Source organism: Pundamilia nyererei, unplaced genomic scaffold (assembly GCF_000239375.1).
Source record: "Pundamilia nyererei isolate P.nyererei 1_Seehausen unplaced genomic scaffold, PunNye1.0 scaffold00253, whole genome shotgun sequence".
Lineage (NCBI taxonomy): Eukaryota > Metazoa > Chordata > Actinopteri > Cichliformes > Cichlidae > Pundamilia > Pundamilia nyererei.
The window spans coordinates 705,412-722,912 of record NW_005187654.1 but is presented as its reverse complement, the minus strand read 5'-3'; the positions used below and the strand labels follow the sequence as shown (position 1 = coordinate 722,912).

At 39.3% G+C, this 17,501-nt stretch overlaps 1 protein-coding gene across 1 annotated transcript in view; it reads left to right on the top strand.

The window, feature by feature from the left end:
* LOC102214111 (protein kinase C epsilon type-like) overlaps positions 1 to 17,501 on the top strand; it is a 49,924-nt gene that overhangs the window by 15,475 nt on the left and 16,948 nt on the right. The window contains exon 2 of the mRNA XM_005749726.1: positions 8,940 to 9,003. Coding sequence (XP_005749783.1) covers positions 8,940 to 9,003 — 64 coding nt within the window. The remainder of the gene's footprint in view (positions 1 to 8,939; positions 9,004 to 17,501) is intronic.

Genomic DNA, 17,501 nt, shown 5'->3' with positions numbered 1-17,501 from the left:
GAGAGAGAGAGAGAGAGAGGGCTTGTGAAGCTATCTATCTCTCTGGCTGTATCAGTGTCCTAATTGGACTAACAAGATTAATGAGGCGAACTAGATTCTCCGGCTCTCCCTCCTCCCATCTTTTGTTGGTGAGGCGGGGAACCTCGGCGTTGGTGTGTGGTTGTGCACGCAGGAGGTTAAATCCAAGTCACATTGCAATTCATTTAACAGGGCTGGTGACGTGGATGCAATCTCCTGTCACAGTAATGTAAAGTTATTAGTGCTTAAGTGGTCAGTCGATTAATCAGTTGGAGAAAATTAATAAACAGATTGTTCTCTCCACGCTTTGACGCTTAATCGGCTGAACAGTTAATGATGTAACCAGGAAAATAGCCGGTGATAATTACTTGAGCCATAATATAATAAAGTTTGTGAAGAGACAAGCTTATTCATAAATAACCTAATACAAATGTCAGTTTTGGCCTAACTTGTCAATTAAACTCAAATAATCAAGGTATGTCCTTAAAAAAATAAAAATAAAGATACAGATGATTGGTATTACCTGTAATTAACAAGTAAAAAAGTAGAAATTAAGCTACATTAAAGAAACATATGGCCTATTGCCTAGGATAGGATACTGTCACCTCTTATCTCATTATAGCCTTAATGTGATCTGATCCATCGCTACATAATCAGCCAACTTTTCCAGCTTTGTTTATCATCTATTATGAAGACAATATGATTAAAAAAGAGACAATAAGGAAGGAAAGACACAATCTGGGATGATTCTTCACCCATGACACTCGTCATTTGAGTCACCGTTGATATAAAAACATCATCAGAAACAGAGCAGGGCGTTATATTCTGAAAACAACCAGCATAACTGGCAAAAACAACCTTTTTGTGGCAAAAAAAATATTAGATTTTGCTTTATTAGAGGATTTTTTTTAACATGCTAGCCTCTAGGTAGCCTTTAGAAGGGTAATGCAAGCCTCTGTAGTTAATGAGATGTTTACAAACATAACGTTACTCAGCTTTCTGAACTAATGAGGTTTTTCAGTCATGTGACCTTTGCTTGTCTGCCATTTTGGACTTGTGACAGCTATGTTGACAGTGTAGGCTCAAATAAGTAAAGCCCCGTTCACACATGTCAGTGACCCTCTGGCAATCACATGTTGCTAGGGGAAAACATGTGTATTCCCCAGTTAGTTAGCCAAAGCCTTCTTATGATTGTTTTGGTTGCTAGCATGTTGAATGGAAGCGAAGGACTTGTCTGGAAACAAGCTAGCTACTCTCTGTAGTTGCACCTTATAAAACATGTTGGCAAAACTTTTTACTTAGAAGGAGAGCCTTAGCTTTTCGGTTGGAGTCACATTATTTCAAGTTGTCTTACGCCTCGGCTAGCAGTTAGCAATTATTTGCACAGGATCATAAAAGAAAAAACTAAATGCAACTGTGGAAATATGCTAGCTACCATTGCCAACCTGTTGTTTCCCTAGCACATGGTGGCGTCACATCCTAGACAGCAGCGGCAGACAACTCTCAAGCAAAGAGTGTGTGATGCCATGTGAGAAACCTCAATAATACTAGTACAATTCTGTTACAACTACATTACAGAATTTGGATGTGTGAAAGAATGCTTGTAGCACACAAAGGCACACTTGGTGTCAAAATGTTCCCATTTTTCTGGCCTCACTTTTACATTAAAGGCTCAGTTTTCAGTAGATTCTGAATTATTCAACCTGATGGTAGTGAGTAAGCCTACAACATGTTGCAGCTTTAAATTTGTATTTTATTTATTTAATTTTTTTTCTAGCAACAAAATTAATGAGGTAATACCAAGTCAAAAAAGAGCAAGTTATTATTTTTCCTCCTGATGTTGTCGGAGCTCAGGTTGGTATAACAACCCAAACCTGACCAAATTATTTCTGAGATACTGCATGATTAAACTCACTGATAAGCCTATTGATGCAGTACAATGCTCTTGTGGCTTCGTGAATAGCTCGAGGGATCTTTCATGGTTCAGAATAGCAGACTCGTGTTACGTTTGTTTAGTCATGAATGGACTGCTGGGCGTTTCGGCATGACACATTTGGGGTGGCTGTAGCTCAGGCAGTAGAGCAGGTCATCTACTGATTGGAAGGTTGGTGGTTTGATTCCTGGCTTCCCCTAGTCTGCATGCCAAATACCCTTGGGCAAGATATCAATCCCAAATTGCTCTCCGATGCATCCATTGGAGTATGAATGTGTGTGAATGTTACTTAGACAGCACCTAGAACAATGTGCTTGTGTGAATGGGTGAATGCACAAGTTGTGTAAAGCGCTTTGAGTGCTCAGAAGAGTAGAAAAGCACTATTTAAGAACCAGTCCATTTACCATGACAATTCAAATAGAGGTGAGGTTATAATCATAGAAAACAAGAAGTGGTTAACTCTCATGTTTTATTGAGACAGGTGTGTTTGCTTGCTAAAGCAGTAAAAGCAGCAAAAGCCGTACTGATCTATTCTCCTTCAGTATGAAGCAAAGCCAGCATTCACAGCGTCCATGATGAGTATTATTAGGCAGTTTGTGGTGTGTGTATTGTTCATATGCAGATACTGAATCACTGGTTTGTCTTACTGGGATATAGGAATGCAACTTTTTTGGGCGGTCACGTGATACCAAAATATTGGCTACGTTCAAGAACCATGTTGAGTTGTGTTGACTCACTTGTGGTTTGTGATTACCTCAAAAAGTTTTGCAAACAAAGAAACTGTTGGCAGAGAAAGCATGAAATGCATCCAGACTGTTGCAACTCATACTTTTAGCTTTCTCCATGCTACCTACGCTCACTCCCCAGCAGAACGAGATAAACTGAATTGAATTGTCCTGTTTTCACCTGATCCACTTTTTGAGGATGGGAATCGGTGGATCCCTACTAAGTCACCTGATTTGACTGAGACTGTTTTTAATATGAGCGTAAAAAAGGTCAGTAACAGATGTGTTAAAAGCCAGAAGCCTCATAAAGCCTCAATTATACTCATCACGGATGTGGACAGCTAGAAACCCGACAGCCGAGTAGTCATTCCTGTTATACTTCTTTCAAGTCCGTTTGAAATTCGCTGCCTGGGTGCATGTGTGGTTGGTACATTGGTAATGTAAATTCTATGCAGACAAGTCCGTGTGGTCCCAAAAAAGGCAGGCATACGAACATGGAAAGCATAAACCCTGCTTAAGCCAGAACTGGCCCATCATAAGCTCCAGTCTGGCCGTCTCGATGGTTTTGCAAAGTGTAAAAACGACAGCGAAGGGGGGTTGGGGATTGGACTTATCACTGTACAGTATTTTGAACCAGGAAATATTGTGTTGTTAAAGGTACAGTGTGGAAAATCATTCCCACAATTCAAGTGCATATTCCTTGCTACAGTGGTCGCTGTGGGACAAACCTGCTTTAGAAATTGAATGTTAGGTGATCGTTCTAATGGTAATGCCCAAAGTGCTTTTTAGACTACAAGTCACATTCATCTACTACAAACAGCGAGCTATTTATTAATTGGTGGACCCTTTGATGGTAGCTTTGAATGACTCGAGGACCGAAATAATGCTTTTTTAAAAATTTTATAATGGGCCTTGGTTCAGTGGCCCCATAATGTACTGATTTACACATTCAACTATGAAGTGAAGAAGGAGGAGACACAAATACCTTTGGGGAAGGTCATCTGGTGTAAAACTGCCAAATCAAACATGCGGTGCTACCTGCTGTGGTGACCCATTGTGAATGAGGGAGCAGCTTCACTCAGCCTTGGTTCAGCTTAATTGTCAGCCTACTTTGCTCTGTGTGGCTGTCCCCAGGCTTGCAAGGGTTGCGATGAAGTGTTATCCTGACCTTAAACGACCATATTAGAGATATTCATTTAGGTCATGCAGATCCAGGAGTAGAAAAAACCCGTTTTAATCAGAGTGTTTAGAGCACCCTGCAGCCTGAAACTTCTTTGTTTGAAACTTTGGCCATGCTTCATGTAAGAATCCACTATTATGTTTAACTCCATTGACCTATAAATATTTCTAATTCCTTCAGATTACATGGATGTTTAACTTTACCGTAACAATCAATGTCATGACGATCTGTGGGAAGCGTTTAGATGACTCTACAATCTACAAGTAATGTGGTGACTTGGCCAAACTCTGAGGTTTGGATTTATGGTAAAAATGGTCGTATATAACAAAGCTGGTATAATTCTGGATGCCTAATTAACCATTGTGCATAGAATACTGTATCTGTCATGGCTTTTATTTATTGCTTTATAACTGCAATAAACTCTTCTTTTTTCATTTTTAAAGATACACGTGAGTGCATATATGGTCTAATTCATCCTCCAAAACTCATATCTGTGCAGCAGATGTATTTTTTGTATTTTAATTGATTTTGGATATGAAAAACGAGCTCGAAGGCACAGCATGGCTCAAGTGGCCAGTAACTGGCGATGTGGAAAGAGTGCCGTTTTGCAGGATGGCGTGCCATCCGAGCGCTAAATCAGTGATGGTGCTGTCCATTTGCTCCACTCTGTTCCAAATCACTCTGCGTCCATCTTTTGGCTGAAATCCCCGCTGAGATGCGCTGTTATGCAAGAGGTTACGTTTGGGGATTAGCACATCATTTTCAAGGGTAGACATGAAGAATCCAATGGCGTTTATAGGTCACAAATCCCCCGCAGTTGCTATGTGTTAGACACACAAAACAAAAGGATAATACTTGCACTTTCATATGTAGTACATCTTTCGAGTCTTTTAGCGTTTTTAGCTTGGGACAGTTTCCTTTACATTGGGATTTTCAGTTAAAAATAAAATATATGTCAAAGAAATGCAGCAGATCCCCTGATATGACACCAAATGTGTGGCATTTTTCACATTTCTTGCTGTAAGAACAACTAAAATGCACACAAGCTGGCCTTTTTATGTATTGTTCCATCTTTACTTGACATCAGTAGTACCATAAAATGACAGAAAAGCTGACAGGTCTTTGATGAAAGTCATACAGATGAAGAAAATATGAGCTTGAGAGTGAATCAAAAGAAAATGTAACACATTAATGAATTTATTTGCATGGGTATCTTTTAACTCTGTGAACCATAAAAATCTAAGCAAGCAGCATTTTTGTGATATTTTTAAGGGGACAGGAAATATGTAGGTTAAAAAAAGTGTCATGTTTATTTGTTTATGTCATATTAGTCCAACTGTAGGCAGCAGGACTGTTAGTTTCTGTCCATGTAGCTCTGTGTGTGTTTCTCCACGCACTGTGCCTGATTGCTGTGGGATAGGATGTGTGATGTGTGGAGGTATGGACCCCCTATTTGTTTGTGTTCTTTGTGTCTCATGTTCAGCAATGCATGGAGTCCGTGTGTGCGTGTGTGTGCATGTGCGCTGCCTCCTGTGTGCAAGTCTGACTGTTGCATAAGAGGATCTGCTGCTGTCCCAGAGCTTAACTAAGGATTTAAACCTCTCTTCCTCACTCTCTCTTCCTCACTCTCTCTTCCTGGGTCGTCTGCCTCTCCAGCTCGCTCTGTTGCACTTTCTCCCATCTCTGTGACTGCATGTGTGTTGTGGGCGGCTGGTGTTGAATAAGTCTCTGTGCGTATGCAGATCGCCCTTACCCATTAATATTTAAAAGTTTGAAACTGCCTCCCTTTTTGATGGCTGGCTTAACTCATTATAACATGTAATTTTTTTTGTTTTTAATAAAAATAATGATTGATGTGGTGATTTAATCAGCTGCGGTTTTGATTAATTCATTTAATTACACTGACTTTAATTTATTCATTTTATATAGAGGATGAATGGATTATAACTGTACTGTACATACATCTCATACTGCCTTCATTCCAGACGTCCTCTATCAACTAGTTGCTGTTTTGGCAACTCTAAATATCTTTGAGTATAAGAATAGACACTAATATCTTACCACATTTATAATGTACCTTCAGAATTGGGCTTGCTGGTGATCTAAAAATAAAAGGTTTGGATGAGACTTGGATGCGATGTGACTTGTCCAAGATGCCAGTGCTGCAAATTTGTTCGCCATAAACTCACACAAGAGAATGTTTTGCCAAGGTGCTCATTGGACTCTGTGCTGAGGAAGGTTTTACTGGGCTGAGCGTTTTACTATCAAGAAATTCTCTACTATATTTATTTAAATTGCATTATGCAGCCATAAACATTTTGATTGCTGCTCTCTATAATAACAGCAATTTCCCTTTTGTTAAAATGCAGGAAGTTAATATTAGAGCTTAATAATCGCCGTATGTAAATGATCTTGTGCTGCACACACTGGATGAGCAGTGTTATTTAGCAGGAAGGGACATTTGCTATTTGGTTTAGCCTAACTGTTACAGGAAGTCATTGCAAACAGTATGCTGCAAACACAGATGACAACCTGCTCATTTTTTAACCATTGATAAGCTGAAGTTTATACGAAATCTGACTGTATTCCATACAATGTCTGTTCCTTTATTTGCGTTACTAGTGAGTTGCCTTTAACCCATTTTTTTTTCTATTTTGATGCCTTTATTTTCCTAAAGTTTTGAGTTTGGTTTTTCTGAGGTATTTTTTAGATCAGCAAAGTTGACTGAGGACCCAGTCAACCACTCGTCCAGATATAGGACCTCGTGTTTTTAAGCCTCGAGCTTGAAAGGTAACGATAGCAAGCTGCATACACACATAGCACATAGGCAACACAGAAACACTCATATCTACTAATTAGTACTAACATACTAGAATTTCAGTCATGAAAACTAATGCAGAAAGTTCTTCGATTGTCTGTATGACACAGTAATTTGTTAAATAATGCTCCTAAAGGTCCAAAAACTCAATCTCAGTCTCTTTTATAAAAACACAGCAGTGAAAAATGTGACTTGAGTAAATTTTGTACGTATGTATCTTGATTGTGTGCAGTTTATCAGTGCAGTTGAGTTAAAATTGACAAGAAAACACAATCAAATGTCAGCAGTAATCAAGCTGTGATACTGTAGACTGTGTTGAAGTGAAGGTGGTGGTAAAGGTGATGATAATGATGACGGTGTGAGAATACCGATCACACTGGGGAACGTGGTGAGGGGCATGAAGAGAAGGCAGGAAATGGCTGTCCTGTCTTTTAGATAGTCTCAGAGAATAGCAAAACATATCCGTTACACTTCCTGAAGACACAGTCATGACCAAAGACCAAAGATATCCAGTTTCAATCACTTAAAAACAACCAAACCTCTCAATTAGATTTACCCAGACCGAATACTTTACTCCCATCTTCTCACTGGCCGACGCTCTTATTAATATTTTTGTACTAGAGAACACATGCATGTGACACTTGTATACACAGAAAACTTTCCAATGGAGAATCCTTTCATGCCGCTACAGCTCCTGTTTTCTGTCTCACCTGTCTTCAAACCTCATCTGTCATGCTCGGGAAGCAGATGTGAGTGCTGAAATCTGCTCGCATACACACATTTCTCATGAGACAGGTGTTTGGAAAGGGGAATGACAGACGAGCGGTGTTGAGGTTACATCTTCATCGATGGCTGAATTCCTTTCATACTTGATGTGTAAAGCGCCTAAGTGTGCCCAATTCATCTACCATCCAGCCGCACCTGGGTATGAATGGGCGCACCACGACTGGGAATAGCGTGAAAGGTTCACGCAAGCTTACCAGATTTTGGAGATCTGAGTCGACTGATATTTGATATGTAGTTGAACGGGAGCTATAGAGAATAATCAAACAAACGTAAAAATAAGAAAATACTTAAAATTGAGCCTAATTTAATGGTCGATGTCAAACATTGTACATGATCACAAACAGGGTGTATCAAATAAATAAATCAAATAAACGACTCATGTCTGTGCAACACAATACGATAAAAAAAGATTTATGCCCAAAGTACCATGCATTTTTGTTATATGAGCACATGGTAAAACATTAAATTTAACAGATTAGGGTCAAATTAAATTGATTTGATTGGTATACATTTAATTTTTACCAAGTGCATTCTCCTTAATGATTAATTATTTGAATAAATAAACCTTTGATTTTACTTTTTTTTGTTGTTACTCAGAATTGCTCAAAAGAATTATAATTGTAAGAAGGTGTGTAAAAGATGATTAATTAGTTTTAGTGCAATTCAGCAACGATGGGAATGTTTAGTTTTCTGGTTGAGTTAGCGAGTACATGCATAGTATCACAAGCATCATAAGAAATGCACTACCTAAGTCAAACTTATGTCATGTTTGACTTCAGATTAATGAATTGAATTGGATAAATGGAATAAAATGGAAGGATGGAAGGATTCTCTAATCACCCCCAAAGACCTCAGTAGAAATGCTGAAGCTTTGTATTATGCTAAGCTCTATTTCATTTTACACGAGCTATTAACATGCGTTCTGTACTTTTACATCCCGCTTGAATGTGGTTGTTAAAGCAACCACGTTATAAAGTGAAAAAGTGAATGCTGTCTGGATGCCGTCCTTGAATTTATTTATTTATTTATTTTTGTTCTACACAAACGCTGCAAAGTGATGGAGACAAACTCACCTCGCCAAAGGCAAAAAAGGTTGAGCCAGTACAGCTGTATCACCTTCTGTGTGAAATTTGCTGCTCTACTTACCTACTTACCTAGCTGAAGGACGAATAAAGATAGTGGTGCCTTTGCATTTATTATATGTTGTTTACAATATATCTGAAAATGCAGGTAATTGCTTACATATAATCTTTATGCATAATTGCATTTAATACCAGGAGTACATGGGGGCTAAAAGAGTGTAACCATAATAATATGGAGTGTCGGGGCGGAGTGTAATCTAGTCAAGATAATGACCTCTTGCATGTGCACTGGTGTGTTTGTTTGTGCTGGAGGACTGCCCCCGTGCCGCACTCACTGTTCAGTCGTGTTATTTCTTGCTGATTTACTCTCCGTTTCTTTCTTTCTTCCTCTGCACAGATTGACTTGGAACCGGAAGGGAAGGTGTACGTGGTCATTGATCTGTCCGGATCCTCCACTGAGGGTAAGATCACCACGAAGCACCATTATACAAAGAGGGAGAGAGAAATGCACAAAAATATGCACGCATGCACGCACACATGTGCAAAGCTGGCAGTAACAAACATGGAAAGGAAGAATTTATAACCGTCTTTTAATACAAATGTAGTTTTGTATAGTATAGTGCTTATCATTAGTGCCAACCCTAAAAGCCCTTACACACCGAGTGCATTGTGAAACAGCGGCACTCACTTTTATTTATATAGCGCTAAATCACAACAACAGTTGCCTCAAGGTGCTTTATATTATAAGGTAAAGACAACAACACAATGATACAGAGCAAACCCCAGCAATCAAATGACCCCCTTATGAGCAAGCACTTTGATGACAGTGCTTCCAAATGCAGTCATCTGAATGGTCAGATCTTCTCATTCACATCTGAAAAATTGGTAAATATTATACATGAAATGTCTGGTATGTAAACGCCTTTACGCTAACCTTAGGCAATCAGGATATTTTTGTTTAAGAGTGGCAGTCAGGGAACCAAGGAAATATTAATTGTAGCTGATGCTCAAGAACTATTCAGTGTTCACTGTCTGTTTTGCCCTTCTCCAAAAGATAAGGGTAGGACTACCTGCGATGACTTAGACCTCACATGGCTGAATGATTGTGTAATAGGGCAAACATGCCAGTAAGTATTTTCCTTACCCTTAGCATTAAAATAGCATCAAATATTTTCTTTTATTCTGCATTTAGCTCTGTTTTTTTCTCTCTGATATGACTGATATGTTCAGGTGTTTATAAGTATCGCTAAATGTTGGGTCTTAGATCCCGAGCAGGTAGCATAGAGAGGCTTTTAGCTGTGTGTGAAAAACAGCTTTGTTTTCTCAGTGGAAACAAAGGGAGTGATACTAGTGACCCAAAACAGTAAAGCGGTTCGGTGTATGATTAAAAACCGTAGCTCGCTGCCACTAAAATGTTCCTTAGAGTTAAGAGAACTGCATGCATACCGACGGTTGACCAATTTTTGACACGAGCATGCTAACTGGTGTGGAGGTGAAGAAAAGAGTGTTTACAAGGTGGTAGCGATGTTAGTCGACAGGATTCAGAGGGAGTCAGATACTTCAGGGACAAAGTAAGGTCGGTGAGATTGAACTGGGTTGTGTGGTGGAGAGATACTTGTTAAAATGGGAGAAGAGTGTAGAACATGGAGCTACCAGGCAGGAGGAAAAATGGCCAAAGAGGAGGTTTGTGGATTGAGCGAGAGGACATGCAGATAGATGGTGTGACAGACGAATGTGCAGAGCACAGGAAGAGATGGAAACAGGCGATGCGCTGTGACGACCCTAACAGGAACATCTGAATAAGGTCTGCATGAATCTATTGATTACTGAAGCTTCTAGCCAGTTTAGTTTTGGTGTGCATAAAAAGCATCTATCCTTAATGTTAATTGTGTTATTGGCTGGGCTCATTATATTTTTCTGCATGGAAAGCAGCCGATAATTTGCAATAATGTGACACGTGTAATGTTCAGCTGTCCCGAATTCCGCCCACATAATGCATTTTATATGTGAAAAGGTCTATCAGTAAGTACTGAATCATAAAAGATTAATGCAACATATTAATAATAAATCAGTCATCAATTTTATTTCATCATCAGCTCATTGTTTAGCTTTCTAGCACTCAGCTTGCTGTTTTAACAGCATTGTTTTCAGCTGCAGCGGGCGGGTGTTTCTTTTTTGTGTGTGTGTGTGTGCGTAAAAAGCTCTAAAAACCCTCTACCCGTGTGAGTAGCTGGTAAACATCGTGGATATTTTAGCAGGTAAACAGAAAGATATTTCCCTTAGGGGTTTTGAGTGAATGTTGCACTCACATCTGCCAGGTGCGAAGACACACAACTCAAAATAAATGATAATGTTGCTCTGTGACTGGCGACCGTGTAAATAAGCACGTCAGCACACTGAGCGATTTTCCGTTGATTAGATGTCCAAAAGAAATGGTACATAACTGGGCTGAAATTGTACTTACAAGCTGGAATTGCACCTGTAATCTTATCGTTGCTACATCAGCACTTAAAGTACCGAGCGACTCAAATGCTGAATGAGAAAACGACACGCCATGGTCTTAGACTGCTTATAGAAGGGACAGAGGGCCGGCCGTGAGGTAACTCAGAGGTTCAGAGATATGATGATGGCTGGTTGACAACCCTACAAACCAAACTTGGTCACGGGAGTTTCAGATTAAGCAATACTGAAACCTAATATCATTACACCTAACATGCTATCATATGATGCAAGCAAGTTAGTATAGCGTTGTTCTTCTTTTCTAGCCTTGAAGCATAAAATACAGTTTGATTACCAAAGGACTGATTCATGTTTTTAATAGCTGTTGTATATACATGCAACATCACAAAGATTATTCTCTCCCATTACATTGTGCTCAGTTTTCTGAGTGTTTTCTAACTCATCTAGTCATTAACATCATCAAATGTAAACATAATTTTAGAATGTAAAATGTTAATCAAATGAAAAGAGACACAGTTTTATTAATAATTCAAAATGCAGCATGTAGATATATAGATAGCTCTCGGGTAGCCCAGAATCTCACTGACTGACTCTGGCATTTAATAGTCTATACCATTACTTAACAATCTTTGGGCTGAAATTGGGTTTTATCATGACATTTTATGTTATTTTAGCAAAATATTAGGACTTAAGTGTGAATACTGAATATTTATAAATTATAATCAAGCTGCTCCGGCTTAAAGGGATCTATATTTAGCCGGGGATCTCAAGGGATTTGCAGCGGTTACAAAAAAGCCAGAATTTCTTGGTTCTAGGACTCAGTGTTACGTTATATCAGGAGGAACACCATTTTTAACCACGCAGCAGAAGAAAGTTGAAGACAATGAAAATATATAAATAAATAAAATTTAGAAATGCTTTTTAGCTAATTGACGAAATCAGGAAATAGACAGTATCATGGACAGCTTTGCCACTCAGCACACATATAATGCACACTGGAAACAAATACACTAGTGTACTTGACATTAAATACGGAAACAACCAAATGTATGAACTAGGGCGGCCACAAACGATTATTTTGCTAGTCGACTAGTCACCGATTATTTTTGCGATTAGTCGACTAATCAGATCATCATCCATTGGACGTAAAACGTACAGCTTATTGCACCAGCAGCATCTGCTCTTATATAACTATCATTAGCTTACAGCTTTAAGTGTTTAAGGTCTGTGCTAACTAAAAATAAAGACAAGATGATAGTTTATTAAATTTTAATGAAATTTGCAGATTGTTTCGGTGAAGTTTAATAAACTCAGCCGTCTGCTCCTTGCTATCTAAAATATAACGGGACACCGGAGTATATTCTCGAGCATCTCACACTTCTGATAATCCTGTCTGCTTGACGTTTATTCAGCTGTGTAAAAACTATAACTTTAATCTCAGCCAAACCGATTTACTCAGGAACAAATAAAATACTACAAAAAGCCAAACAATAACATTTTAAGTTATCTAAGTGACTTATATATATGTTTAACCTGAGTAGCGAAAGACAGCGGTGGGTTTGAAAACGATTTGCCGGGAGTCTCACGGGTTCTAGTGAGCATTGCCCCTGGCTAGCTATCGAGCTAGTGGGTAACAGACGTCTCTGAAAACGTCGGAGCGCTTTTGAAAATATGTGGTGTCCTGATAAACTGAGCAGATATTTGAGGTTTACACAGCTACATTCTCGCCTGAAAATATGTTAAACGTTTATTTTGTGACCCAGAAAGAATAATAATATTAAAACTAACTAGCTTCCGGCATTGTTGGAAACTGAGCTGGGTTGCGCTATGAATTGTGGGACAGAGCTACTTCTCCTTCTTCGGGGTTTAACGGCTGCTGGCATCCTTGTACATGCAGTGCTGCCATCTTCTGTTTCAGTCCGTTATTACACTCTTAAATCCTACTACTCATTCCTGCGTCCTTTGTGATCTTACAAAGCTTCAAACGACGCATCGACTATTAAATCAGTCGTCGACGATTCTGATAGTCTACGTAATCGTGACTAGTCGACTAATCGTGGCAGCCCTAGTATTAACGTCATCGCCATGGAGACCTAAAACATTAGAGTAAGTCATTGTCTTGAGGAAGAAAGAAGGGTAATAATACTCAGTCACCACCTCCAGTCATTTCAAGTCACCTGGGAGGAATTTGCATATTTGTGCACCTTTTTCCCGGATACAAACGGAAAGAATGAGTTGGTGCAAAACACCAGGAGTGCAACTTCGAAATCACTGTCTTCAGGCTTCTCATTGGGATTTTGCACACCATTTATATAAAGTCTTCGGTGAACCGATGCTGCTACGTGTTTTCTAAGAAAATCTGCACAGAGAATTAAATATAATCTTTATCGGCCTTCACCGGAGTGGCAGGGCTCAATGTTCAATAAAATAACTCACATTTTAAATTATAACTTGCTAATTTTTGTGGTTTTTAATGAAAGTTCTGATGATTTTCTATTAGCAGGAAAAACCTTGAGTGGAAATCAGACAAACAGCTGTGTGAAAAGAGTTTCTGAGAGACGTTCCAGGTATTTTGTAAAGAAAAAAATCATCTTTTCTCTGTGTGCATCCTTGCCAGTTCCTTGCTTTGAAATGTAAGAAAAAAACTGAATCCAAAGCCCTTCCTGTTTTCCTAGAAAGCTTAAGAGCTCACAGACCCTTCTCTCTCCTTCTCCGTTTTCCCGTCTCCTCTGTTTGTTTGCGTCGATTAAACACGGAAACATCTAGAAGATCTTTATCGAGTCGGTCTCTCCGCACACATTCTCTCACTCACATGCTGCCTGATAAGAGTGATTTTCACCTGCACCTGTGTATCCTCGCACCTGGTTATAAATAGAAGCAGCTCTGTGCCCTCCGGTGAAATTGTGCATGTATATATCCGTCTGCGAGCGCGCTTGTGTGAGGGTGGTGGGATAGCCTGAGCAGGGGAGGGTGCAGCGGTGTAACGCAGAGAGCAGTAGAGAGTGGAGATAGAGGGAGTGGATTCTTAAAATAGTAGGTGAGATTGAGCCACAGATTACATACAAACACACGCGCACACTCACACACATGCACAGTCTCAGGCGTCCATGTCAAGCCCTCCTCATCGACGATTGGACACTCGGCTGTGACCTCACGACCCACTCTCCTCCCACTCCTGAACTTCCTGAGTTCAGCTGGCTTGAGTGCTCGAGCTAATGTATGCTGATAAAAACAAATGGTGTGTGTGTGTGTGTGCGTCCTGATAGGAGGGATGGAGAGATGGAGGGTGAGAAATAGAGGATGAGGTGGTATTTTTAGCAGATTTATTTTTTTCCCCTTGCTGCAATCTGTTCTCTGCAGCTTCGGAGGCTGGAAGGATGTGTCCCTCTCCTTTTTTTTTTCTTCCTCTTTAATTCTCGTCTCTCCTCTCCATCCTCCTGCATCTGTTGTTCTCAGGAAGCAAATAACAATAATCTGACCTAATCTGTCCATCTGTAGACTCTCCATCGGTATTTCTCGATCGCTGCTTTCACGTTCTTCAGCAGATTGTCTTCCTTTTTGAGTCCCTCCACCACCCCACCCCAGCGCCATTTTGTCAAATAAAGCCGATTTCTTTTAAAGCTTAAGTCAAAACCTTCGTGGTAATTGCGTACTTGCATCTACAACAGGAGAATTTCAGGCTAAACTTTTTCCAAGAAAGGCTTATTGTTTTTCAGTGCAGCCTTTGTTTATCCAAATTAATCAGATAGTTAACAGAACATTTTCAGTGCAATGAAGAAATAATACAAATAATTTTCCTCAACTCTATAAAGACTTTTTCTGCTTTAGGTTTTTCAATAAAATCTAGTGTTATTTTGAATTTCTGTCTGTTCTCTGCAGTAAGATTTAGTTTAGTTCAGTCAAAAAAAAAAAAGGCTGATGGGGGTATGTGTCTACTAAAAACCTCGGACGGGTTTGAATGCTGGTGACCTTAACCTCAAGGTCAGAGATCAGAGGTCAAGTTTTTTGAAAATCTTATGAAGGTGATAACTCTTGAATGAGGTGATGTTGGATTTTCAAATTGGTACCATAGGTGTGCCGACTAGAAAGCTGAGGGGTAACAAAGGCAGTCGCAAGTACTTTTAAGACCAGTAAGCATCGATGCTGTGTGTACTGGATGGGAAAGAGCACATGAGCTTATTATTCAGGGACGTTCCCATAATGAATCAACTAAAACAGCCTGATACGACACTGATGCATTTTAATTAAACTTAAGTGTTAATCCATTAAAAATAGATGTGGAGGCCACCATGTTGCCCGCCATCTTGAATACAGTGGCCAAGGTGGACATCGCTGTTCCGCCTAATTGCACTTTATCTATGTGACTAGAGACCGGCCACATGTGTAATAGGCCTTATAACTTACCGTTAATGTAAAGATCAGAAATAGCTTTTTCAAATTCTATTAGTTAGCATTTTTACATGTATAATTTAATGATCTCTTTCTCATTATGCCTCCCCCTGCACTATTTCCTCACCTCAGGCTTCGTCTCCTAAACTGAAGTCAGGGCTTTAACACACAAAAACATACACAAACATGCTTATTAACTTCTGATATTGATATATAGTAGATTTGAGGGCAAACAAATTCAGTGCTAACTCAGTGATATGTTGATAATAGGAGGAACTTAGAGGAGGCATCTGCATCTTCGTGAGCCTTCACCAGAGTGGCAGGGCTGTGGCAGGATGTGGGCGGCGACCTCACACACAGAAGTCCTGTTGTTCCATAAATATTTAAGACTCAACATTGGTTAACAGATTTTTATGTGTTTTCCTGATATTCCGGCCCATTTGTTAAACACAAATGTATTTCAGTATTGTGTAAAATAGATCACATTTTAAATAAATAAAAACTTGTTACATATCTTTTTAATCACAGTCCTGCTGGTTTTCCTTTGGTGGAAGAGCAGATGTTTTATAAGCAGAGAGCAGAAATCAGACAAACAGCACTATGAAAAGGATTTCTGAGAGAAGAAGTTCCAGGTATTTTGGATAGAAAACCTTTTCTCTGTGTGCATCCTTGCCAGTTCCCTCCTTTGAAATGTGAAACAAACCAAACTCCAAACCCGAAGTCCTTCCTGTTTTCCTAGAAAACTTCAGAGTCACAGGCTTTCCTTTCTCTTTCTGTTTTGAGTACTTTTTAGTGTAAACGTTTAGCTGCATTTTGGTAGTCAAGGGAAGATTAGATATACTAAAATATATAAGCATATATATCAATGTGAAATATTTTAAATTCATTACATTAAGAGGAGAAATACCAGACATTTAAAGGTTTACGATGCCGTGTTGCACTTTCCATTTGTGTTAATAGAATATAAGAAAATTTGAACTTTGCAGTTAAATTTGTTGAATTTGATCTGGTTTCTGTCCAATTGCTAATTCAGGCACTTCACATCCAGCGAGCCGGTGATGACCAGGTTATGGTTAACCAAAGATTCAGATGGAAATTTCCCTTCTTTGGCAAATGTAATTCTTGTAACTGAAGAAGTGCAGAGAGGTGGTTTCAAAGGTAACACCGACTAGTATGTGACCCGTCGTGTGTGCAACCTTACCCTAACCAGGTCACTGAAGACCTGCTGCATGTTGGGAGGTATAACGAGTACGGTGGCGCGATGCTAGAGTTTCAAGCTCGATACTATGAGGGAAAAAGAAGCTTCCTTTAACTGCTTCCTTATTCACAAGAGGTGGATAGTGGATGGAGACAGATCAGCATATCATTAATATCAATTACTATATGAGTAACAGTAATATAGTAGTAATAACACTAAATTAATACAATAACAGAAAAAGGTTTACACACATGAGTCTACAGTCTAATTTAGGATTTAAAAAGAAGCTGACACACCTGACATCAATGTTTTTTGGGGGGTGAAAGCACGCACATTGAGGTTTCTGGTGTGTCTTTCCACGATGCCAGCAATTAAGCAGTAATTGCAGGGGAATGGGTTTAAAATTCCTCAGTATTTTAATGAAAATGCTGACATTTGTTAAATACCACAAAAGAAAGCGATGTGGTGCATCGCCCACTAATCTGCAAATTTATTTAAGATGTTCAAAGTGTCGCTTTCATTTTTTTTTCAGTGCTTTCACTTCATTTTCTCTGAGCAGCTCAGCTTTACTTCCACAAACATATCGATAAACGGCTTCGGCATTAGAGGGACCGTCTCCACGGCTATTTCTTCTTTTCCGGAAATGCAGCTTAATTTTTTTGTTTTGTTCTTAATTTAATTTAAATTTATATTTAGATACGATTTCATGCTTTCGGATCCTTCTTCAAAAGCGAATCGCCTGCTTGCCTGTGCATGTGTGTGTCTGTGCATGTGTGTATGTGTGTGTGGTGACGTGTACATTTATTGGGTGACCACCCGGCTTGTCCAGAGTACGCTTGTCTCTACGGTGATAACTCTTACCTGTTGTTATGCCTCCTCAACTCTTCTTGTTAACATGCGTGTGTGTGTGTG